This window comes from Neofelis nebulosa, chromosome 11 (genome assembly GCF_028018385.1).
Source record: "Neofelis nebulosa isolate mNeoNeb1 chromosome 11, mNeoNeb1.pri, whole genome shotgun sequence".
NCBI lineage: Eukaryota > Metazoa > Chordata > Mammalia > Carnivora > Felidae > Neofelis > Neofelis nebulosa.
In genome coordinates, this window is record NC_080792.1 from 80,946,246 (window position 1) to 80,971,950 (window position 25,705).

General features: G+C 40.8%; 1 protein-coding gene and 1 long non-coding RNA gene across 5 annotated transcripts in view; one reads left to right on the forward strand and one right to left on the reverse strand.

The window, feature by feature from the left end:
* Positions 1–15,813, forward strand: part of TAOK3 (TAO kinase 3) — a 180,780-nt gene extending 164,967 nt beyond the window's left edge. For all 4 annotated transcript variants that reach the window (XM_058691648.1, XM_058691650.1, XM_058691649.1 and 1 more), the window contains 4 exons: positions 5,357–5,596; positions 7,059–7,271; positions 13,176–13,358; positions 14,420–15,813. In XM_058691648.1, coding sequence (XP_058547631.1) covers positions 5,357–5,596; positions 7,059–7,271; positions 13,176–13,358; positions 14,420–14,581 — 798 coding nt within the window. In that variant the 3' untranslated portion in view covers positions 14,582–15,813. The remainder of the gene's footprint in view (positions 1–5,356; positions 5,597–7,058; positions 7,272–13,175; positions 13,359–14,419) is intronic.
* Positions 15,765–22,636, reverse strand: LOC131489721 (uncharacterized). The gene is made up of 2 exons (XR_009250694.1): positions 22,587–22,636; positions 15,765–15,976 (listed from the first exon to the last, which is right to left on the reverse strand). It is a non-coding gene; the product is annotated as an uncharacterized LOC131489721 (long non-coding RNA).
* Between the last annotated feature and the right edge of the window lie 3,069 nt (positions 22,637–25,705).

A 25,705-nucleotide genomic window follows, 5' to 3' on the forward strand; every position in this document is an offset into this window, starting at 1 on the left:
TGGTTACATGTAAATTTGGTCAGAGACAGAGAAGCTTAGAGAGAGGTGTCAGTAAGAAACTGATTAATTCCATATTAGACATGTTGCCATATTTGTTAGAAGGCGAAAAAGCCCAAATGAAAAAGCCCAGTAGCCATTTGGAAATAAGATGTTTGGGATTCTTTTCATCTGGCAGTTATTTCTATTCTGATAGCACGTATTTGGAAGAAGTGTAAAGCCAAGGGAACGATCAGTGCCAATAAAAGCTGTAGAAGAAAATTATTCCTCAAAAGTTATAGAGAATGTTATTTGTGACTTCACTAGAATCAGGTTCTAATCAACTGAGTGAAGAATAACTCTTATAAGGGTACTTTTTTAAGAGTCTAAGTTTTTATGTACAAAAGTAATGCAAGAACATTGAAACAAAAGACAAACACAGAAAAATACATAGTTGAGTACTGAAAGTTCTTGATAATCCCATGCCACCCAGTCTCTACCCTGACTACCATTAATTTGGCATCTGTATTTCCAGATTTCTTTTTCCTTGTATGTATGTACTCATACATTCAGCTTATATAAAACTTTAACTTTACAAAAGTAAGGTTACATTAGTATCAGTGGGTTTATTTGATTTGCAAGCCATAGAAACAAATTCTGGCTGCATGAGCGTGGAAAGGAATTTATTGAAAGGATATGCGGTAGATAACAGTGATGAAGAACCAAGCTGGAAAAGATGAAGAATCAAGCTGGAAAAACAAACTCTGTGACCTAGAGAGCAAGAGCCTAATGGACATTCCTCAGAGCACTGCCATTTGGTTGTATTTCCTCCCACCATATTTAATCTTTGTATCATTTCAGCTTCAGATTCAAATTCCTAGGAGGGCTACTCTCTGATTACAGATAGGGTGGAGGAGTTTCTCAAGCAAAAAGAGGAGCCTGTTAACAAGAGAAGGGAAATGGATACTGAACCTACAAAAATGTCTAGTATACTGTTTTGTAATTCTTCTCTTTCTTTTTCTCATTTACTCTCTAGGACATACAGCCCTATGTGGTTCTTTTTAACCATTAATAGTAAACCCTGGGGGTATGGCTATAAAATTATTTATTTAATGACATACTTCTCAGTGGATATTTTGTTGACGTTTTATAATATTACTAACAGTGCCACAGGGAGCATCTTTGTACACAGATCTTTTTACATATATGCAAATATTTTGTAGGATACCTCAGAAGTGGAGTCTCTGGGTCACAGTGTATATATGTAAAATTTTAATAGATATTGCCAAACTGCCCTCTAGGGGTTTTACTCCCACCAAAAAGAGCACTTGTCTTTCTATTTCTTTGCCAAAACTGAGTATGAGCAATCCTTTTAATTAATGGAAACGTTTAAAGGGACCACCATAGACTGGGTTGAGCCTCTTCCTCTATCATCACAGATGCTCGTATTTTCTAACCAGTTATGAAACCAAGAACTGAAACTAAGAAAGCGTTAAATGTCATAGGCTAACAACATCTCCATTAAAAGTCTGAACTACTCGAGCGAGATCAACTCGCTTTAAAGAAGTCAGTAGCACTTGGATCGTGGCTGGGAAGGGTTTATTATGGGACACGGCCTGGATTCACAGCTTACACAGGATGTAGGGTCTTATATAGTATGGTGATGTGTTCAGGGGCCGTGGCGTATGAAAAGTACATGTGTTTTGACACTAAGCTCTCTCTCAGCTTGGGGAGATGCACACAGCGTGTGATGTGAGCCAAGGGAAAGGGGGCCCTCGTGTCTCTCAGCTTAAACCGCCTCCAGGGCATATAGGCGTGGAGTGCGTTGTGGGCAAAATCACTCGTACATTAAATCTGCTTTTGTTTTTGTTCAGCTCACTTTATTTAATTGGTATGAGCTAAAGGTGTGCACACGGGCGCACAGTACGTTGTGTCATTTGTACAGATGAAACAACCCCTGCATCGTGTCTAGCCAGAACAGAGGGATTCTTCAGAATATTGTGTCACAGGCTGAAAGACAGCGTAACGCAGGAAAACGTAAACCATTCTCTGGGACATCTTTTAATGGGAACTGTTGAAAATCCCCAAACCTGAGCTTTAGCCTTAGTTCTGCTTTATGGAAATTGAATGATCTTATGTTAGTCTCTCAATTCCCAAATGTTTTACTGTCATAGGTAAAAGGGGTAAGTCCTTGCAATCTTAACACCTCATAGGGTTGCAGTGGGCATGGAATGAGATGCAAGAAATCACCTTTAAAAACTGAAAGCACATGACACGTTTTTATGTAGGCACAGCAATAGGCTCATAAAAAGTCAAAATAATAATAATAATAATAATAATAATAATAATAATGGCAGCTTGTCAACTTATGTCTCAGCAACCCAGATGTATGAATTCATTATCATGCTTCTCTCACTTTTTAAATCATTTATAAACACTAGATTTGAGATATTATATGCACATTTTCCCTTCTGAATACAGAAAAATAATAATGATACGTTAATATGTTCCAAAGCATGTTCTTATGATCTTTCATTTCTTCACAAAGAATCATAGTTCATGGTGTAGGTACTGTTATCCTCACTTTACACGTGAGGAAACTAAAACATATATTAAAAGGCTTGCCCAACATCATACATAATGACTGACTCATACACCCTGAATATTTTCCTGTCACTTCTCAAACTTTACAATACATCAGAATTAGCTGGGTGGCATGTTATTAAAACCAGTCACCTGTAGCCCTGGCATTTCTGATGCAGATATCCTGTGGCTAGCATCCTGAAACATCCCGTTAGACGTAAAGGAAACCGTTTGATTTCTTCTGAAAGTGTTGTTTGCTTTGTCTTGTATTTTGTCCCCCCCCCATATGTTTCGGGGTTCTGGGCAGCCCAGACTCAGTTTGGACTTCTCAGTGTAGGAAACATGTAATGAAATAAGTGTCCAGTATTGGGAGACCTGGTACTCAAAGGTTAAAAATGAAATAGTAATCTAGGAACAGGACCTCTACCAATTTAAAGGGCTTTCCTTGGCTTTTCTCTTGGTCACTGGCCTAGAATAGCTTTAGTCTCTGAGGCCTCGCCATCCTTTGGTGCCACCTAGGGGCAAGTTATTGGTTTTTAAAAGAAGACCACTTGATGGTCCAGGTAGAAGAAAAATAAAACGAGGGAAAGCAAAATGCAGGAGGGAATGGGGAGCGATGCTCTAGGAGATTATTTTTTTCCCTTAAAACAAATACAAACTGCATTTATACTTTAGATATTTCCCCACTAGCAAACATGCTCCCTGAGGGGATGTACTTGTTCATGGCTCTATCCCTAGTGCCTACAGCAGTGCCTGACACATAGGACGTGTGCAACAAATATTTGTTGGATAAACAAATGAGTGATTAGTGACTTTGCTCTAGTAATAGATGCTGTGCTGTTTAAAGGACTTCTCTTCAAATGCATACAAGGCCCAAGTATGCAAGATATCCTCACCAACACCAATATACAAATGTTATTGATATTGTATGAAAATAAATGACTTGCATTTTCTCCCATAGTGGATGCCATCAGAGAAGAGAGGCACTCTTGTTCTAACTGAAAGTCCAACTCACAAGCCTTCTTCTTTCCTTGACCTTCTTAACTAATAGTAATACCAACCTCTGCAGAAATCTTACAGCATAAAGTTTGCCTCTTTTATAGCACTTACCACTTTCAACATTGTTCTTTCTCTTTTTTTTAATTTATACCTAAAACCTACTTCCTTGTGTTAATTAAGGTTCTTTTGTCTGTATGTTAGTAAAATTTATTTGAGCTCGTTTAAGCCAAAACCAGGGAATTCATTACAGAAATATAGAAATATTTTGTAAAACCCAATAGCAATAATACAGCTGGTGTACAGGACAGCTTACCAGTTAGGAATATGGGCATCAGCATATTCCCCGCATGTCTGTCTTCTTTTTCATTCTTTATGTTCTGAAGTCCAGCTTTCTCTAACCCTCAGCCCACATAGCAGTGGGTGGCCACCACATATGTAGTTTTTATATGCCCCTCAGTTCCAGCCACAGTTAGAGGCTAACTGTCTCTGCATCCCAATTCCAAATTCCCAGGAGAGAAAACGGATTGATTCACTTGGCTGTGAGTTGAGCATATAGCACTTCAACAACTGTGTAGTACACTTCCCTACTAGAGTGTTAGCAAGTTGAGGACAGAATCATGGCTTAGTAAACATTTTTAAGTACCCAGAGCACAGGGTTCAGATCTTGGATATGGTGCCATTTAGGAAATATTCTTGAACTGGTGAGTGAAAAGATATCACCCGACTACCTCTCTCTTTTTTTTTTTTTTTCTAGTTTTCTTTCTTTCTTTCCCCCCTTAAAGACAGAAAAACAAACATACAAGGCAGGACAAAAAGTAAAAGCAAAGAAAGACAGACAGACATGAGTAGAACTGGAAAGAACAGAATGATTTGATCCAGAAATCATTAAACAGACTAATGGAAAAAATGGAAGACAAGAGATCTCATCTGTTTTTTCCCAGCCTGCCCTTACTCTGAGATTTTTTTTAATGTTTACTTATTTTTGAGAGACAGAGGCAGAACATGAGCAAGGAAGGGGCAGAGAGAGAGGGAGACACAGAATCCAAAGCAGGCTCCACACTCAACACAGAGCCCAACGTGGGACTCGAACTCACTAGCCGTGAGATCATGACCTGAGTCGAAGTTGGGTGTTTAACCACCTGAGTGACCCAGGCGCCCCTACTCTGAGATTTTAAAAAACAGATCATTGGCCTACTTCTAATACATGCAAAAATGGGGGTTTTTTTCCAAGAAAACTAAGAGTATTGCAGACATTGCCAGTTTAAGTCTGTGATTTTCAAGTCTGACTACACGTTAGATTCACCTAGAGAACTCTTAAATATAGTGATGTCAGGGTCCCACCCCAGACAGTTATCAGAACTTCAGGTTGTAGGATTGAGGCATCTTAAACTTGCAAAGGTTCTTCACATGATTTTAATGGGCAGCCCATATTGAGAACCAGTGGTGTAACTGAAGAAAAATGTACTTAGATCTCTGCAGGAGACCTCACCTGAGGAGGGTTCGTGGCAGCTCTAGGAGATAAGAAGGGGTCAGGTGGAATTATTCCCACTTTACAGCTGGTGTAGTTGTGAGGGCTGTGAAGTTGCCCATCTTGTAAAGTGATGGACCCACAAACAGAACCTAAACCTCCAGGGACAGTTAATCTAATCTCGCTGAGTCGTGCTGCCGAGCGCTAATGGGCTTATTAATTAAGAGACTGTTAGTAGTGCGATTCCTCGCCATCTCTCGCTTAGTGGTGCATTCCTTCTAATTCAACTCCAGTCACCTCTCGCCATGTATCTTTTGCTCCTGAATGCAGGAACTAAATAAAAAGAGGACCCAGAAGGAGATGGAACATGCCATGCTAATCCGACATGATGAGTCTACGCGAGAGCTGGAGTACAGGCAGCTGCACACGTTACAGAAGCTACGCATGGACCTGATCCGTCTACAGCACCAGACTGAACTGGAAAACCAGCTGGAGTACAATAAGAGGCGAGAAAGGGAACTGCACAGAAAGCATGTCATGGAACTTCGGCAACAGCCAAAAAACTTAAAGGTAAGAGGAAACGGAAGTGGTTCCCTATTTGTGCTCCAGGATACAGTTGTGCTGGATTACGTAGTCCCTGCGCCTGGAGGACTGTCAGATGTGCCTGGGCAACTCCTCAAAATTACGAATTTCTGGGCCCCACACCCACGGAATCAGAATCTCCAGAAGTGAAGCACAGAGGCCGTATATAACAAACGCCTGAGGAGATGCTGCTTTGAAACCATTGTACTGGATGATCTCTCCATGTTTCTTTGTATAATGGCCTGCAGTTTCTCTGACCCCTTCATGTCCTGCCCTCTTTAAAATGGCAAATTGCGGACAAACAGCAGCCCGTGGTTCTAATCCCAGGAGATGAGGAAGTTACCTAGCAGGTGTATGGCAGAGAGATTTCATCTGTCATGCTGGATTATTGGTAGTAACTACATTGAGTGCTTCTATATTGAGAAAGACTAAAGCTACATCCAAGCTTGGTAGGAAAGAGTATGATTGAGTAGTGACATCTGCATGGGAGTGAAGAGTGAAACTACATGTGCCAGACCCTGCACTAGAGTTTTGGAATTCCTTTGGGCCTCACTGCCTGCAGATAATTTTAGCTGACTGCTGATTCACAGGCTCTGTGGACTAAGCCATTGCTGTATGTCAAGGGGGTCGCTGTCAGTGTTGACAGAGATACAAGGCCAGCCCCACAGTGGCCATGCTCCTGCCTAACCTGCCAAATCCTAACCTGTCTAATTAGTGATCTCTGTCATCGCAACTCCAAGTGTTCATGATATGCACGTGTGACCATGAGGCAACCTGATGAACACCTTCGGGACTCAAGTAATACGGCCTACCTCCTCCTTGCCAAAATGCATGTTTGATATTCCACGTGAAAGTCTAACTTCTTCATGGGGGAAGAAATCTAAAATCACTTTTCCCTTTACACTTAGGCTGAAATCCAGTGGCATTGGATTATGATGTGAGGTATTACCCAGATGTTCTTTGTTGATTTGTCAAGGAAATGCAGAGCAGTGACAGCCAGTTTGTACATTGCCACCCCCTTTCTCACCTGGAAATGGGTTGGGTTGGGCGGGGGGAGATGACCAAAAATAATAGGGGGAGAAAACAACAAACAATAGAAGACACTGAAGATTTTGACGAGGAAGCCATTAAAATAATGAGCAGGCTTTCAACAAACTAAGCTTCGTAGTTTAGTTCAGTAGTTCTACAATCTGCTTAGAGTTGTGATCTCCTTGTAGTGGTTCATTTTTTTAAATCCGTTTGTAAATTCAAAATTACTTCTATGTATTTAATATAAGACCGAAAGTACTGGCAGTTAACTCTTATCTGTGTCATATGTATTATTTTCATCATTACTGACTAGCAATGTGGGTCCCTGCACCAAAAAACAACGGGTCCCAGCACCTGTATTGTATTGTTACAATGGAAGTTTTCTGTATTTACTAACGTATTTGCGTTTTTGTCTGCACAGGCCATGGAAATGCAAATCAAAAAACAGTTTCAGGACACTTGCAAAGTACAGACCAAACAGTATAAAGCACTCAAGAATCACCAGTTGGAAGTTACTCCAAAGAATGAGCACAAAACAATCTTAAAGACACTGAAAGATGAGCAGACACGAAAACTTGCCATTTTGGCAGAGCAGTATGAACAGAGTATAAATGAAATGATGGCTTCTCAAGCGGTAAGTGGTTAGGTTTGGTGCCACACCTTCAAGAGCTTTGGGAATCAAGAAAATTCAAGATCCAGCCTTTTGTTCCCAAGATGATTCTTGCACAAATTTAGGATATTGGCGTTTTTTCTGCCCAAAGAACCGAGGAAGTGACGACGCTGAATAAAGCCAAGCCAATGTGGATACTTGCTGGAGTGTGTCTTGTAAGACAGAGCTCAAGGAATAACATACTAAATCAGACCCGTGGCACATAGGGACTTTGAGGGCAAGATGGGATAGATACTGCACATAATATCATTTTTTCACTCATCAAAGATTGTGCAACTAGTGTCAGACACGAATGAATAAGACACACTCACACAGACACATTCATTCAATACACTTTTACTAAGCATCCGTGTTCAGCACTCTGCTGGGCTCAGAGAGAGTCATAAGCAACAGTAGGTTGCTTGTCTTCACACTATTTGTTAGTCAAAAAGGTCAGATAATTAAGCGATAATAAAAAAGCATAATAAGTGCTTTGCAGTGGGAGGTATGGGGAGCTATGGAAGGATGAGTAAGAACAACTAATGTGGTCTAGGGAAACCTTCCCAGCAAGAGCCAAGGAGCTTGAAGGAATGTACTGAAGGAAACAGGCACCATGGAAAGGGGCCTACGTGGGCAAAGACCCAAAAGATGGAAAGTGTGCATTTGGGGACTGAAAGAACTTCAGTTTGAATACAAAGTTCAAGGAGGATGGTGGGAGCCCAAACTGGAGAGGTCATAAAGGTCTTGGTAACCCAAGGATGGGAGCTTGCCTGTGATTCAGTGAAGTTTTCCCAATGAGATGAGTCTTAAAGAGTAATCGTTTGTCAAACAGGCGGAAAAGGAAAAAGTTATTCCCAGCAGAGGAAACAGTAAATGCAAAGATGCAAAGCCTCAAAGAGGACAGCACGTTTGAAGAACAATGAGTAGTTGTTATGGCAGGAGTATAAAGGGAAGCAGGCGAATAGTTGGGGATCAGACCCTCAAAAGTCAGGAGTTTGGACATCATTCTATTAACAGTGGAGAGCTGCTGAAGGCTATTTTAAGAAGGAAAGTGACAGGATCAGATTTATGGTCTAGAAACATACTGGCAATAATGTGGCAACTGTAGGTATAAAGAGACGGTTAGGAAACCATTATAACCCAGGAACAAAACTATTGAAAGCCTGAACTGAGAACATGCTCCTGGAGATGGTGAGGAGGCAGAAGGATTTGAGAAATATTTAGAAGTTAGAATAGATGGAGCTCAGTGACTAATTTGGGAGGTAGGTTTAATAACAGTGGAATGGGTCATGATTTTAGCAAGATAGAAAAATGGAAGGGTGAGTTTGAATGCTGGGCAGATAATTGACCAAGTTGTGGACGTGTTATCTGAGCTAGAAGGGTATCCAGGTAGAGAGGTACAGAGATAGAGATCTATAGTTCAAGAGAGTGTTAGTAGGCAAAACAAATAACTAGGCATCCGTGTTATGTTAGATGGGGAAGTTGCAGCTGTTGGGAATACCCTGTCCTTCTAGGGACAGGAGATTTTTATTAGGAAGAGGATCAAGGGAAGAGTTGTGGACACCACCATTTGAGAGCAGAGTAGAAGCAGACCAAAGAAGGTGAACAGTCATTGTGGGAGGGGAACTGGAGAGAGCATGTCATAGACAGCAGAACGGAAGCTTCTAGCTGATCATTTCAAGTGTGGCAGAGAGACCAGCCAGACCTAGAAGTGGATTTGTCCAATGAGTGTCACAGACAATCAGTGGAGGGGTGGGAGGGAAAGACATTATAGTGCGTTGAAGAACGTGATTATAAAGTGAGATAGAAACTTTATAACGAATGAGATTACTTTTCCCAGCTGCTCATCAGTGAAGGACAGGAGACAGAACTGTAGCTAGAGGAAGAGACAGTTGAAAGAGGACTTCTGTTATTTGGGAAAGGCTTAAACGTGAGGTTGAGGGTAAGAGTCAGTGTATTCATTCATTCATCCACCCATCCGTCCGTCCGTCCGTCCATCCAGTAAGTGTTTATTGAGTGCCCTACCATGCCCTAGGCATCCTGGGGTACTACAGTAAGACAGTCATCAATCATGTCTTCTTGGATTTATGGAGGAGTGAGGAAGCAGGTCGAAAGAGTCCTCTCTGTGTAACGGCAGAGTAAGTGCAATGTGCCAACAATGTAATCAGGAGCATAGGCTCGTCTGGAGAGTCAGGAAAGGCCTCACAGATACAATGAGTATTTAAACTGAGGTGTAGGGAGCACATCTAGGCAAAAGGAACTGTATTTGTAAAGATAGGAGCTTCTGAAGAGCTCAGAGTCCATTATGTTTGGAATATAGAGAACAAGTCAAAGACCAAATGAGAGTAAGACTGGAGGGGTAGATAGGGGCCAGATCACACAGGGGCCTGTAAGTTTTCTTAAGGATTTTGTTCTTTGTCCTAAAAGCAATGGGAGGCCATAGAATAGCATTAAGTGGTGGGGGGAGGGAAGGGAGACTGACATCAGATTTGCATTTTTAAACAATCAGTCCAGTGATGGGCAGAGAATGGCCTGGAAGATGGTCAGATGGATCTCAGGGGATGGTGTATATATAGTTGCTGCTTTTACCTGGGCAGGAGCAAGTGGTGGCTAGACCGGAAGGGGGGATGGGATGGAGAAAGTGATGAAATTTGAGAGAGAAGCAGGAGGTGGAAGTGAAAGCATTTAGTAACAGAGTGGACACAGAGAATGAAGTAGATTAAGGATGACTCCCAGTCTCTAGTTTGAACAAAACAGTAGATGGTGGTGCCACTTATCTCTGTGGTAAAGAGGGAAGTTGAGCAGCTTGGGGAAGAGGGAAGGGAATGATCATTAGCTAATATTAGTCATGCTGAGCTTGAGGGCCTGGGCACCATCCAGGTGAAGATGTCTCTAGCAGACCAGATAAGCTAGTCTGGCCTCAGGAGAGAAGTCTGAAATAGAGGGGTAGAGGTGGGAGTCATCCGCATATAGATGGTAATGGCAGCCTTGGGAATAGACGAGATTCCTTTGGAAGAGAGGTTAGAGGAAGACGTGAGCCCATGTATAATGGCTGGAAGGGAGGGAGTAGCTGGAAAGGAGAGGAGGGAGGGAAAAACCAAGAAGCTGTGGTATCTCAGAAGACAAGAGAGAGATTTCCAGAAGGAAAAGGCAATCCATGGTATTAAATGCTGCTGGGAGTCAGGTAAGATAAAGACCCCTTGCCATAGAAGTAAGGAGCAGGATGAGAAAGTACAGGGAGAGGTTCAGGGGTAGGAGAGGGGAGAGAGAATTGCTAGGGACATAAAGGCCAATAGGATTTTCATCTTGTTCATCTTTGTGTTATTAGCATCTGCAACAATTCCTGGTTGGCATACACCAAGTGCTTGATGAATGATTGTTATAGAAGATGGACAGAATGGGCTCCAAGAATATAGGTTCACGGTTGCCCTTGAATAAAAGGAAGGAAATGCCCTTTCTTCTGAGGCAGGGAGGAGATACAAGTAGGCATGATAAATGCTGCTATCCTTTACTGACTCCTTACCATGTGCCAGCCACTATTTTGGATATTTTTAAGTGTTATTTCATTCCGGTGAAACCCCTTTCACCTTTGAAGTAGTTACTGTTTCAACCCCAATTTACCCGCAAGGAAACTGAGGTTTACTGAAGTAAAGCCACTTGCTTAGGGCAAGAGTTGGCAAACTGTTTCTGTAGAGGGGCAGGTAATAAATATTTTAGTCTTTGTGAACCACAGGGTCGCTGTCACAACTACTCAACTCTGCTGTTGTAGTGCAAAAGCAGTCCTGGATGGTACATAAATGAATGAGCATGTCTGTGTTCCAATAAACCTTATTGACAAAAATAGGCAGCAAGTCAGATCTGGCCCTTGGGCTATAATGTGCCAGCTCCTGGCTTTGGGGCTCACACAGTGGTAGTTAGCTGAGTAGTGATGAAGCTGGGATTTGACCCCATTTCGGGAGGAGTTCGTAAGCCTGGCCATATTACGTTATGAAGCTGCCATCACCTCCTTTCATTCACATTATTCCACTTCAGGAAACAGACATGGTATTTACCTACAATTCATTAAAACATTTTAATGGGTTTGATATCTGCAACTTTGGGATGATGAACAGCACATACTGGAATATCCTCTCTGATATCTAGGCTGGCACTTTTACAGAGCAGAGCTGGTACGGAATAACATAGTTACGGGCATTAATAATAGAACGCCAGAAAGAAGAGAAGATGGAGACGTTCCAATGGTCTAAACTGCCCATAGGACGAACCTCTCACCCACTGGGCCAGGGCTCATAACAATTAACAGAAACAAGTAGAAAAGAACAGACTTTCATTCCCTTTATTGGTGAAGAAACTCCCATACTGAGAGGGAATTGATACATTTTATTGGGAGCCAGTAAACCCTTTGGCATTTATCTGTAAGGCTGCTCCTGCTGCAGACTGTCGTATCTTGTGTCTCTTCTCCCTTCATTTGGGAAAATAAGAAAAGAGGTTTCCTCTTCAGCGGATTTTAGTGAAAGCTGGGTAGGATTAATTACTAGAAAATACCATGGAGATATGATTGTTATTTATTTTATGTTCATGTAATATACTTCTCTAAAGTACTAAAGAAGACTCTGTGCAGATAACTTCCTAAAACTATTCTAATAACATAGAGAAAAGTTTCTTAAGATATTGAAATATATTGCTAATTGCCAAAAATTGCACCAATTAGGGAAGGGAGTGTAAAATGGAGAATAAGTGTCTTGGCGAAGTGATCTGTGTAGAAACATGTGGATAAATTCAGTGTTGACAGAACTACCTAATTCAAGGATTCTAATCTCTTAACTTCCCAGCTAAACTGAGGGCCTGATAGATTTAGACAAAACCAAGCCTAAGACAGGAGGATCATCAATCTCAAAACATAGTCCCACTAATAGCCCCAAACCTTCAGTTATGCTCATTGAAAGGTTGGCATTTGTGCTGGCTGACTTGGCCCATTCCCCATACAGGATCAGTAGCGTGGTATAATAATACAAAGTTCAGGAGCTAGAGGGAGCAAGGGGCACTCTATCAGCCTACTTTATAATCTGGGCTTTGCCGTTTCAAACCCAAATGTGCTCCTCGAGATCATCATGGCTATCTTCTGTGGGGAAGAGATTTTGAACCACTAGAGTTTTAGATTGGCTGGCCAGCAGGACAACTTGTATGGCCAGCAGTAGGGACCGCCATCACTTGCTAGGATCATAAGTGTACTGTGGGGTAGGCCCCAAGTGTAATGGGGATTTGACTCCTTTTTTAGAGCTAAGGATATCTCAATGTATGGTGGTTTGAGAGTTAAAGATACATAAGTATGAAAATGGTTAGTCAAAACCAAAATGATAACAGCTACTATTTACTAAGCGCTTGGTATGCATCTAGAACCATGCCTGGGATGTCGTGTGAATTCCTTCATTTAATGTTCATACCAATCTTAGACAGTAGGAACTATTACTGATATTTTCTTGAGAGGAACAAAACGGGACCCGGAGAGGTAACTTCTCAAGGTAACACACCCGAGCGAATCGTGGAGCTAGACCTCAAGCTCGGGAGTCTCCATCCAGAACCCACCGGCTTCATCACTGGGGCACGTAGCCCTCTGACTCCTGCTACTGTGGTTTTAAGAAAACCAGTTTTTCTTAAGAAAAGAATGTGTTTGTTTTCTTAAGAAAGAATGCTTTAGGAATGTGTTTGTAGAACTTTATAGCCCATGGGGCAGAACGCACTATTTCTGATTTCTAACTCTGAATGTACCCGGGGCCTCTGGTGTTCTGAGGGGGTCTGTTCCACTCTACACAAGGAAGCATCTTCCGGCAGGCAGCAGGCACTGTGAGCCAGGGATGAATTACAGCGTGTGTCTTTTGTACCCCACAGTTGCGGCTCGATGAGGCGCAAGAAGCTGAGTGCCAGGCCTTGAGGCTACAGCTACAGCAGGAGATGGAGCTGCTCAACGCCTACCAGAGCAAGATCAAGATGCAGACAGAGGCACAGCACGAGCGAGAGCTCCAGAAGCTGGAGCAGAGGGTGTCTCTGCGCAGGGCACATCTTGAGCAGAAGGTACAAAAGCACTACTCTGGGTCGGGCCCTGGCCCAGGGAGCTGCCCTTCGCGGAGCCTGGCCCCTGCACCTAAACCAGGTGCTGTTCACTCATTATCTGCTGTTACAGGACCCTTGTAGGACCCCTACAGGACCCCTGAGAGGTAGGCCTGATCTCCATCCCACAGGCAGGATACTAAGGCTCCAAATGCTGAAGTTACTCGCATAAGTCTGACCCCACAGCCGAAGTAAGCTCTTTCTATTACCCTGCTAGGAAACCCTCTGCCTTCACAGCCAGGAGAACAACATGGGTCACCCGGTAGTTGATAGGACACATGTGAAAGGCACAATGAGCGGATAGCATGGCTGCTGAATGGTACGAGGAAGCCAGATGCGGATTTGTTTTTTTATTTCCAGCTATTTCTAAACCGAAAGAAATCACCAGCAGGGCTCTTTAAAAGAAATTAAAAGGAAGAGAAGCTGATATTGCCCCGCATAATAGATGTTATCAGGAGTGAAATAGTCATTGCTGTAAATATTGCTGAGGAACAGGAAGTAGAAAAGATTTCATAAAGCATCTAAAAGCTGTTAAGCATTTATTTGCTTAACCAGTTATCTGCACCTTCTTCTGATACTTCCCTGAGACCAACGTAAGAGACTATTTTCACAGCTCCTGTTCTAGAACTAAATTGCTAATGACCCAGGGGGCATTTGGCTCTCTACGGGAAAGCAGCACAGTCTAATTGTGCTTGAGTGTCTTTTAGCTTCTCCTGAGCCATCTCCTGCTGAGACAGGACACTGACCCGGATCAGCCAAGCTGCTTGGTCTGCTAGAATGATAGGGCTGGCTCGCCCCAGGCGGGCCCCAAACATTGTTACTCTTGTGAGCAGATTTTAAATATGATGGACTAGATACAAGACGTTTATCCCAGGATTCTCCCAGCCTTCCCCAGTCTAGTTTACGCTTAGGTCCTGGGTGTGCGTTGGTCACACGTGTGCATGTGTGTGGATGTGTGTGTTTGTGAGCGCCTGCGGGGAGACCCCTGCCACTAAGAGCGGCTCCTTGCTTGTGCTTTTTTTCAGATTGAAGAAGAGCTGGCTGCCCTTCAGAAGGAACGCAGCGAGAGAATAAAGTACCTATTGGAAAGGCAAGAGCGAGAGATTGAAACTTTTGACATGGAGAGCCTCAGAATGGGATTTGGGAATTTGGTTACATTAGATTTTCCTAAGGAGGACTATAGATGAGATTAAATTTTTTTGCCATTTACAAAAAAAAAAGAAAAAAAAAGAAAAAAAAAAGAAAACAGAAAAAAATTCAGACCCTGCAAAACCACATTCCCCATTTTAACGGGCGTTGCTCTCACTCTCTCTCTCTCTTACTCTTACTGACATCGTGTCGGACTAGTGCCTGTTTATTCTTACTCCATCAGGGGCCCCTTCCTCCCCCCGTGTCAACTTTCAGTGCTGGCCAAAACCTGGCCATCTCTTCTATTCATAGTACACGTCACAGTATTGATGTGATTCAAAATGTTTCAGTGAAAACTTTGGAGACAGTTCTAACAAAACAATAAACCAACAACAACAAAAAAGTGGGTATATATTGCTTTAAGCAATCACTCATTACCACCAATCTGTGAAAGTAAAGCAAAAAAATAAAAATAATAATAATAATAATAATAAATGCCAAGGGGGAGAGAGACACAATATCCGCAGCCTTACACCTTAACTAGCTGCTGCATTATTTTATTTTATTTTATTTTTTTGGTATTTATTCATCAGGAATAAAAAAAAAAACAAAGTTTTATTAAAGATTGAAAATTTGATACATTTTACAGAAACTAATTGTGATGTACATATCAGTGGTGACATATTATTACTTTTTTGGGGACGGGGGGGTGGGCGGGGTGAAGAGATCTTGTGATTTTTAAGAACCTGCTGGCAAGAGTTTAACTTGTCTTCAGCATATTCTGATTGTATCATAATCATTTTCTGCTGTTGCAGAGGATGTGAATACACTTAAGGAGCTCACAGAATCCCAGTAGCACAAATTGGGCTTTGGCAAATCGTGTATTTTGTGTATAGAAGGAATTTAAGGAGAGGTATTACTTATTTTCATATTGTATTTTAACTGTTTCTCTGATCAAATTTTTTTACTTCCTCCTCCTATTCCTCCCCACCTTCCTCCTTTTCCAATTCAGTATTTGGAGTTCAACACTGTCTCTCAATCAGATCATCTTGATCTTTTTCTTTATTTCCCTTCCCCTCCCTGAGTCCCATAACTTGGTCATAAATATTGCATTATTCACACTTTCAAACTGTGTATTTTCTTACAATAAAAAATGATGAAAAAAAAAAGGCTTTACTTCTTTTGCATGCACTTTAAAAAAAACAAAACAAAACATTTTTCAGGTTCCAAGGAAGAGCATGATAACTGTCAGAGCTTTTAATTATATTTGTAAATAAAAGTGTTCATCACATCGCCTTGCTGTGTTATTGTAGCAGGAAGTTTCCCTTCTAGGTTCACCAGTTTGTAATTCAGAGGGAGACCTGCCCTCCAGAAATCATTCTCCGTAGCCCTGGTTGCTTCTTGAAGAAGAGCCATCCAAGACTTTCAGGTAAAGCTGTATCTTCCAAGTTCTTCTACAGGGATGAAGATAATGTTGCACTGTTTGAAGTGGTCAATTGCTCCTTTTTGCCCTTTAGAAAAAGGCACGTGTGCATGCATGTGCGCACGCACACACACACACCAATGCGCCAGTCATACTTAGGCACATACACTGCAGAGAAAGAAGCAAGCTATTAAGGAGAGATTATGACCAAATATGTGAAATGATCCCACTGTAATAGTAGATCCCCTCAAATTCTGATTTCATTAGAATAATTTTATGTACATAACAATGAGGTGATAAAATATATAACTTTTTTTGTAATGCTTATTTATTTTTTGAGAAAAAGAGAAAGACACAGGCAGGGAAGGGGCAGAGAGAGGGAGGCACAGAATCCAAAGCAGGCTCCAGGTTCTGAGCTGTCAGCACAGAGCCTGACGTGCGATTTGAACCTACGGACCATGAGATCCTGACCTGAGCTGAAATCAGATGCTTAACCAACTGAGCCACCCAGGCGCCCCTAAAATATACAACTTCTAATATACGGTTTTGGGGTCAAGACATTTTCAGGAAAATCTCTTATTTTTATGGTCCTAAGTCCTGGACATTGAAAATTTATCTTTAGCATGATGACCTGAAGATCATTCTCGTGTCCTACAGAGTGTTCAGTCATCATTAACAAATGTGACCAGTCATGTTCACTCTGACAGACTAAAGCAGAGAGATCTACTCAAAAAATTATAAAATAATTATCAACCATAAAACCTTTGATAATTATCACCCAGTTTCCTAGCAGCTTCGTTCATTGAAGTTTCTATATTAGGCACCTCAGAAAATAACACTGGAAAGGGCTGGAAAGAATACTCATAATTGTCCATGAAAAACAGATAACCTGTATTGCATGCTTCTGCTTACTATTTGATGGGACACTACATTAAGCATTTTACAGATGAGGAAATAAGCTCAGACCAAGGGAAAGTGGTGGCCGTGGAGTATGAACTGAGACCTGTCTGATTCCAGGACCCACACTCCTAAGCATAGGTCACGCTGCCACTCAGAAGGACATATTATATCATTAGTAAGGCAGAAAAACTTCCCATGGTTTGTTTCATGTCCCTCGGGAGTGGGGAAAAAAAAAAAAAAGAGCCATCTAGCTAGCCTGTGAAAGGGCTTATTTCCAGGAGATTGTAAGTGCTGATCTTTATAAAAGTTCCTCCTCCACAAGTTTGTCGGTGATGTGCCCCAAGGTAGAGTCACCAGAAAGAAGGAATGTGAGTCCCTGCTCCTAACACCTGGAATAGACGGAGTCTTCCACCTCCTAGGACCTACATGAGGAGGCAGTGAGAAGAGACAGGAAGCAGAACGGCAGCAAGAGAACAGGAACAAAAGTGGTGCTAGGGCAGCAGTGGAGAGCCTGGTCCTGTATTCTTCCAGCATATACTAATCTCCCTGGAAAGAAGAAGGTATTGCCGGTTCGTCATATGTATGGTAAGGACTGCTTATGTTTGACTTGCAACTATTCAATGAGTACCTTATAGGTCCGGTACAATGCCAGAAAACATAACATCATAGCATCAGTGTCTCTTAAAAAGGCAAAGATGCTTGCCCTCCTGGAGTTTACATTAAGGGGTAGGAGGAAAATGATAACACAATAATTATAATAAATTACACAGTCATAAGTGCCATAGATAAAGGAAAAGGGGAACGATAAGGGGGTACTAAAGTGCCAAGATCATATTTTGCTCATTCACTCAAGAAATAGTTATCGAACATCTGTGTGCCTGGAGGGTGTGGCAGTAAATAGGTCCCTACTCTGTAGGAGCTCATGGTTTAAATCACCACTGAAACAAGTAAGTCAAGGGACTAGGTTAATCAACAGTGGACTAAGACAAGCCATGACAATTCAAGTGGTAGGTACCACCAGGAGTTGAACTGAAACAATTACAGTCATAGGGAATACCAGACAACACTTACCAGTGATGTTGAATTGAGTAAAAAAAAAAAAAAAAAATTCTTGAATTTGCCACCATCTGTAATTATGTATCTGTTGAAAAAGCATATTCCAGGGGTGCTTGGGTGGCTCAGTCAGTTAAGGGTCTGACTGTCTTGATTTCAGCTCAGGATCTCACAGTTTGTGAGTTGGAGCCATGCTTTGGGATCTATGCTGACAGTGCAGTACAGAGCCTGCTTGGGAATCTCTCTCCTCCCTCTCTCTGCTCCTCCCTGGCTTGCTTTCTCTTTCTCTTAAGAATAAATAAACTTTAAAAATCCTTGGAGTTAAAAAAACAAAAACATATTCTGGGGCAAGTGGAAACATGCCCATGTAAGAACACCACATCCCCCTCCAATTTTAATGGAGTAATGTATTTTGTCAAAGAAAGGATAAGGTATAAAAAATACATTTTTATTCTAGTTTGGCATAGTTTGGCATAGTTGCATGCAAGTCTTTTCCACTGATTACAACTAAAAACTAGACCAAACACAAAAGAAACTATCTGAGGACACTAGGGGAAAAAAAAAAAGCGTGTGGATTGTGGAAGAGTCACCTAGACAGAGGAATGAAGGTAAAATAAAATCATCCTCAGATGAAGAAAAATTAAGAGAATTTATTGTCAGCAGGCCTACTCTACAAGAAATGCTAAAGGAAGTTCCTCATAGTGAAGGAAAATGATACCAGAAGGAAAAACTTGGATCTCTGGAAACGAAGGAAGAACAACAAATGATAAAAATCTAGATAAATAAAAGACTTTTTCCCATCCTACATTCTTTAAAATATATATATATATATATATATATACATATATATATATATATATATATATATATATTTCAAATATATATATATTTGAAAGCAAAATTTTTAACATCATCTACGGAGGGTTTTGATGTATGTAAATGCAATTCATGTGACAACTATAACAAAATTTGGGGGTCAAGGACCCATATGGTTGCCATGCTTCTACTTATTACGTGAAGCTTCTACTTGTTACAAAATGAAGAATTTTGTATTCTTCTTCTAAGCAGATTATGAAAAATTAGGTATGTATATTGTAATTCCTGGAGTAACTACCAAAAACAAAAAGAAAACCTAAAGAGGCATAACAGTCCAAATTCCAATAGGTAAAATATTCAAATAATCCAAAAGAAGGCAGCAAAGGGAAAACAGAGGTATAAAAAGAGGAGCAAACAGAAAACATAACAGGGTCAACCTAAATCCCACCATTAGCAGTAATTACATTAAATATTAGCAGTCTACGGGGTGCCTGGGTGGCTCAGTCGGTTAAGCAGCCATCTCTTGATCTCGGCTCAGGTCATGATCTCACGGTTCATGAGCTTGAGCCTCACATTAGGCTCTGCACTGATGGAGTGGAGCCTGCTTGGGATTCTCTATGTCTCCCTCTCTCTCTGTCCCTCCCCTGCTTGTGTGCTCTCTCTCAAAAGAAACTTAAAAATATATATATTAACGGTCTCTAAATAATCCAGTTAAAATTGACAGAGTGAATTTTTAAAAGGACTATATGCTATCTATAAGAGACAAACTAAATATTAAAGACACAGATAAGGTGAAAGTAAATGATTGGGCCCTGAGGTCTTGTTTTTTGGGAGATTTTTGATTACCAATCGATTTCTTTACTGATTATGGGTCTGTTCAACTTTTCTATTCTTGTTTCAGTTTTGGTAGTTTAAATGTTTCTAGGAATTTGCCCATTTCTTCCAGATTGTCATTTTATTGGCGTATAATTGCTCATAATATTCTCTTATTATTGTTTGTATTTCTGCTGTGTTGGTTGTGATCTTTCCTCTTTCATTCTTGATTTTATTTATTTGGTTCCTTTCCTTTTTCTTTTTGATCAAACTGGTGAGGGATTTATCAGTTTTGTTAATTCTTTCAAAGAACAAGCTCCTGGTTTCATTGATCTGTTCTACTGGTTTGTTGTTGTTGTTGTTGTTGTTGTTGTTGTTGTTTGGTTGGTTTCGATTTCTGCTCTACTTTCTGCCTTTATGTTGGCTTTGTGTTTTATTTGCTATTATTTTTCCAGTTCTTTAAGGTGTAAGGTTAGGTTGTGTATCTGAGACCTTTCTTCCTTCTTTAGGAAGGCCTGGATTGCTATATACTTCTCTCTTATGACTGCCTTTGCTGTGTCCCAGAGGCGTTGGGCTATGGTGTTATCATTTTCATGGGCTTCCATGTACTTTTTAATTTCCTCTAAAAACTGAGAGCTTTCCCCCTAAGCTCAAGAACATGACAGGGATGTTCACTCTCACCAGTTATTCAACATAGTCTTAGCCTCCAGTCAGACAACACAAAGGAATAAAGGCATCCAAATTGGCAAGGAGGAAGTCAGACTTTCACTCTTTGCAGATGACATGATACTCTATATGGAAAACCCAAAAGATTCCACCAAAAAACTGCTAGAAATGATCCATGATTTCAACAAAGTCGCAGGATATAAAATCAATGCACAGAAATCAGTTGCATTCCTATATACCAATAATGAAGCCACAGAAAGAGAAATCAAGGAATCAATCCCATTTACAATTGCACCAAAAACCATAAAATATCTAGGAATAAACCTAACCAAAGAGATGAAAAATCTGTACACTGAAAACTATAGAAAGCTTATGAAAGAAATTGAAGAAGACACAAAAAAATGGAATAAGATTCTCTGCTCCTGGACAGGAAGAACAAATACTGTTAAAATTACCCAAAGCAATCTACATATTCAATGCAATCCCTATCAAAATAACACCAGCATTCCTCACAGAGCTAGAACAAACAACCCTAAAATTTGTATGGAACCAGAAAAGACCCCAAATAATTAAAGCAATCCTGAAAAAGAAAAACAAAGCTAGAGGCATCACAATCCCGGACTTCAAGATGTATTACAAAGCTGTAATCATCAAGACAGTATGGTACTGGCACAAGAACAGACACTCAGATCAATGGAACAGAATAGAGAACCCAGAAATGGACCCACAAACATGGCCAACTAACCTTTGACAAAGCAGGAAAGACTATCCAATGGAATAAAGACAGTCTCTTCAGCAAGTGGTGCTGGGAAAACTGGACAGCGGCATGCAGAAGAATGAACCTGGACCACTTCCTTACACCATACACAAAAATAAACTGAAAATGGATGAAAGACCTAAAGGTAAGACAGGAGGCCATCAAAATCCTAGGGGAGAAAGCAGGCAAAAACCTCTTTGACCTCAGCCACAGCAATTTCTTACTCAGCACATCTCCGGAGGAAAGGGAAACAAAAGCAAAAATCAACTATTGGGACCTCATCAAAACAAAAATCTTCTGCACAGCGAAGGAAACAATCAGTGAAACTAAAAGGCAACGGATGGAATGGGACAAGATATTTGCAAATGACATATCAGATAAAGGGTTAGTATCCAAAATCTATAGAGAATTTATGAAACTCAACACCCAAAAAACAAATAATCCAGTGAAGAAATGGGCAAAAGACATGAATAGACAATTCTCCAAAGAAGACATCCAGATGGCTGACAGACACATTAAAAAATGCTCAACATCATTCATCATCAGGGAAATACAAATAAAACCACATGAGATACCACCTCACACCTGTCAGAATGGCTAACATTAACAATTCAGGCAATGACAGATGTTGGTGAGGATGCAGAGAAAGAGGATCTCTTTTGCATTGTTGGTGGGAATGCAAGCTGGTGCAGCCACTCTGGAAAACAGTATGGAGGTTCCTCAAAAAATTAAAAATAGACCTACCCGGGGCGCCTGGGTGGCTCAGTCGGTTAAGCGGCCGACTTCGGCTCAGGTCATGATCTCGCAGTCCGTGAGTTCGAGCCCCGCGTCGGGCTCTGTGCTGACCGCTCAGAGCCTGGAGCCTGTTTCAGATTCTGTGCCTCCCTCTCTCTGACCCTCCCCTGTTCATGCTCTGTCTCTCTCTGTCTCAAAAAAATAAATAAACGTTAAAAATAAAAAATAAAAAAATAAAAATAGACCTACCCTATGACCCAGCAGTAGCACTGCTAGGAATTTACCCAAGGGATACAGGAGTGCTGATGCATAGGGGCACTTGTACCCCAATGTTTATAGCAGCACTCTCAACAATAGCCAAATTATGGAAAGAGCCTAAATGTCCATCAACTGATGAATGGATAAAGAAATTATGATTTATATACACAATGGAGTACTACATGGCAATGAGAAAGAATGAAATATGGCCCTTTGTAACAACGTGGATGGAACTGGAGAGTGTGATGCTAAGTGAAATAAGCCATACAGAGAAAGACAGATACCGTATGTTTTCACTCTTATGTGGATCCTGAGAAACTTAACAGAAACCCATGGGGGAGGGGAAGAAAAAAAAAAAAAAGGTTAGAGTGGGAGAGAGACAAAGCATAAGAGACTCTTAAGAACTGAAAACAAACTGAGGGTTGATGGGGGGTGGGAGGGAGGAGAGGGTGAGTGATGGGTATTGAAGAGGGCATCTTTTGGGATGAGCACTGGGTGTTATATGGAAACCAATTTGACAATAAATTTCATATATTAAATAAAAAATAAATAAATAGAGGATAAACAACAAAGGAACCATCCAAGCCAAAAGCTTATTCTTTGAAAAGAGCAACCAAATTGACAAATTCCTAGCTAGACTTACCAAGAAAAAACAAATTGCCAGTATCAGGGGTGAATAGGGGAGTTATCATCACACATCCTACAGATATGAAAAGGATAATGAGAGAAAACTATGAATAACTTCATAGCAACAAATTTGACAACCTGAATGAAATACTTATTTCTTAAAAAACCAACTTAACCAAAATTGACACAAGTAGAAATAGAAACTTAATAGCCCTATATCTTTAAATTTTTTTAATTTGTCATAAAAAGTTTCTTCAAGAAAAAACTTCAATTCCAGACAGTTTCACTAGTGAATTCTATCAACATTCAAGGAAGAAGTAACACAAACCTTACACAATTTTTTTCAAGACATAAAGAAGACAGGATCACTACCCAACTTGTTGTGTGTATATGTAATATCAAAACCTGACAAAGAAGGGGAGAGGGACAGACAAAATAGGTGAAGGGGATTAAAAGGTACAAACTTCCAGTTATAAGTAAGTCATGGAGATGAAAAGTACAGCATAGGGGGCGCCTGGGTGGCTCAGTCGGTTAAGCGTCCGACTTCAGCTCAGGTCATGATCTCACACTCCGTGAGTTCGAGCCCCGCGTCGGGCTCTGTGCTGACAGCTCAGAGCCTGGAGGCTGCTTCAGATTCCGTGTCTCCCTCTCTCTCTGCCCCTCCCCTGTTCATGCTCTGTCTCTCTCTGTCTCAAAAATAAATTAAAACGTTAAAAAAATTAAAAAAAAAAAAGGTACAGCATAGGAAACACAACAGATGGTGACTACACTTGTGGTAAGCACTGAGTAATGTATAGAATCGTAGAATCACGTACACCTAAACCTAATATGACATTGTATATCAACTATACTTCAATAATAAAAAATCTGGAAAGACTTTATCAAAAAAAAAAAAGCAAAAATATAAATGAATGTACCTTATAAATATGGATATAAGATTGCTTAATAAAATATTAGCAGATGGAAACTAGCAATATTTTAAAAGATTTGTATTACAGGACGCCTGGGTGGCTCAGTCAGTTGAGATTCTGACTCTTGGTTTCGGCTCAGGTCATGATCTCATGGTTCATGGGTTTGAACCCTGCGTAGGGCTCTGTGCTGACAGTGCAGAGCCTGCTTTGTATTCTCTCCCCCTCTCTCTGTCCCTCCCCCACTCACGTGCTCTCTCTTCCTCTCTCTCTCAAAAATAAACATTAAAAAAAAAGGTTGGTAGTACACAATGAACAAGAAAGGTTTATCTCATAAATACAAAGTTGATTTAACACTTGAAAATCAATGTAATCACTATATTAACAAAATAAGTGGGAAACTCATGAAATCATTTCAGTAGAAGCAGAAAAAGCATTTGGAAAAAGTTCTACATCCATTCATTAAAAAGATAAAAACCAAGAACTCCTAGCAAATTAAGAATAGCAGGAGGGGCGCCTGGGTGGCTCAGTCAGTTGAGTTTCCGACTTCAGCTCAGGTCATGATCACTGGTCCATGATTTAGAGCCCCACATCAGGCTCTGTGCTGACAGCTCAGAGCCTGGAGTCTGCTTCAGAATCTGTGTCTCCCTCTCTCTCTGCCCCTCCCCCGCTCATGCTCTATCTCACTCTCTGTCTCTTTCAAAATAAATAAATATTAAAAACAGACTGAGGGAGGCTACCCCCCTATTTCTAAGGTTATAATATCTTTTCCGATGTATTTTCATGCGATCTTCTTGCGCATACACTTGACCTTCTTTGGTTGAGTTGTTGACCTTTTTCTGAATCATTTTTGAGTCTATACCTGTCCTAGACCAGGAAACTAACATACTACCATAATTCCTCATTGATTTTTCAGTCTCTATGAGTGAGAAAGTACTGTGGTTAGCAGAGAAGTCTCAAAGAAAACAGGAGTTTAGAGAGAAAAGAGTAAATTATTAAAACAAAACTTTTTAAACACTTATTTATTTTTGAGAGACTGAGAGAGACAGAGCATGAGCAGGGGAGGGGCCCAGAGAGAGGAAGACACAGAATGTGAAGCAGGCTCCAGGTTCCAAGCTGTCAGCTCAGAGTCTGACATGGAGCTTGAACCCTCAAACCGTGAAATCATGACCTGATCCGAAGTCAGACGCTTAACAGACTGAGCCACCCAGGCTCCCCTCATCTTAAATACACATAAATACCAAATTATTAAAATGTTTAAAGTTTGAGAAAATCAGTTAAGGGCACGGGGAGAAAAAGGTACTTTCATGTACCATTGACGTTGAGTATAAGCATGACATTTTTGGAGGGTGGTTTGTCAGGATCAGGACTAAAAATGTATATACCCTTTGCCCTATTTCAATGGTAGAAATTTACTAAATTACTTGCAAAAGCATTTATACATCTAGAAAAATGTTTGTGGACGCACCGTTTATAATAGCAAACTACCAGAAATAATCTAATCACAGTAGGGGAACTAGACTGGTTCTTTACAGAACTCCCATAACAATAGAATATTTGTTCAAAATATAGATGTGAATTGTAGGCACCTCTTAACTAAAGATATACTGCACAGGGGTGCATTAGTTGGGGAAGAAACAGTGCCTAATAATGTATGTTAACATGGGTAGAAAGACCCTAATTTTTAAAGAGGAGATATGTAGATATATGGCTGACCTGGAGATTTAGGTTTCTGAAGAAAGCACAAACTGCTAACTGCTCCTGAAGAACCAGGAAGGTGGAAGGCACTTCTTCCCACGCTATGTTCCTCGTCTAACCATGGGTGTGCGTTATTTTGCATATTTATTTTTAAGGTCAACAGGATAGTTGTTTTCTTTATAGGACTTTTTGTTTTGCAAATTATTTATTTATATATTTTTTAATTTTTTAAATGTTTATTTTTGAGAGAGAGTTTGCGAGCATGAGTGGGGGAGGGGCAGAGAGAGGGAGACACAAATCTGAAGCGGGCTCCAGGTTCTCAGCCATTAGCACAGAGACCAACCCAGGGCTCAAACCAATGAACCCTAAGATCATGACCTGAGTCTAAGTTGGATGCTTAACCGACAGCCACCCAGGTGCCCCTTATTTATTTATATATTTTTAAAAGCTTATTTATTTTGAGAGACGGGGGTTGTGGAAGGACAGAGAGAGAGGGAGATTGAGAATCTCAAGCAGGCTCCACACTATC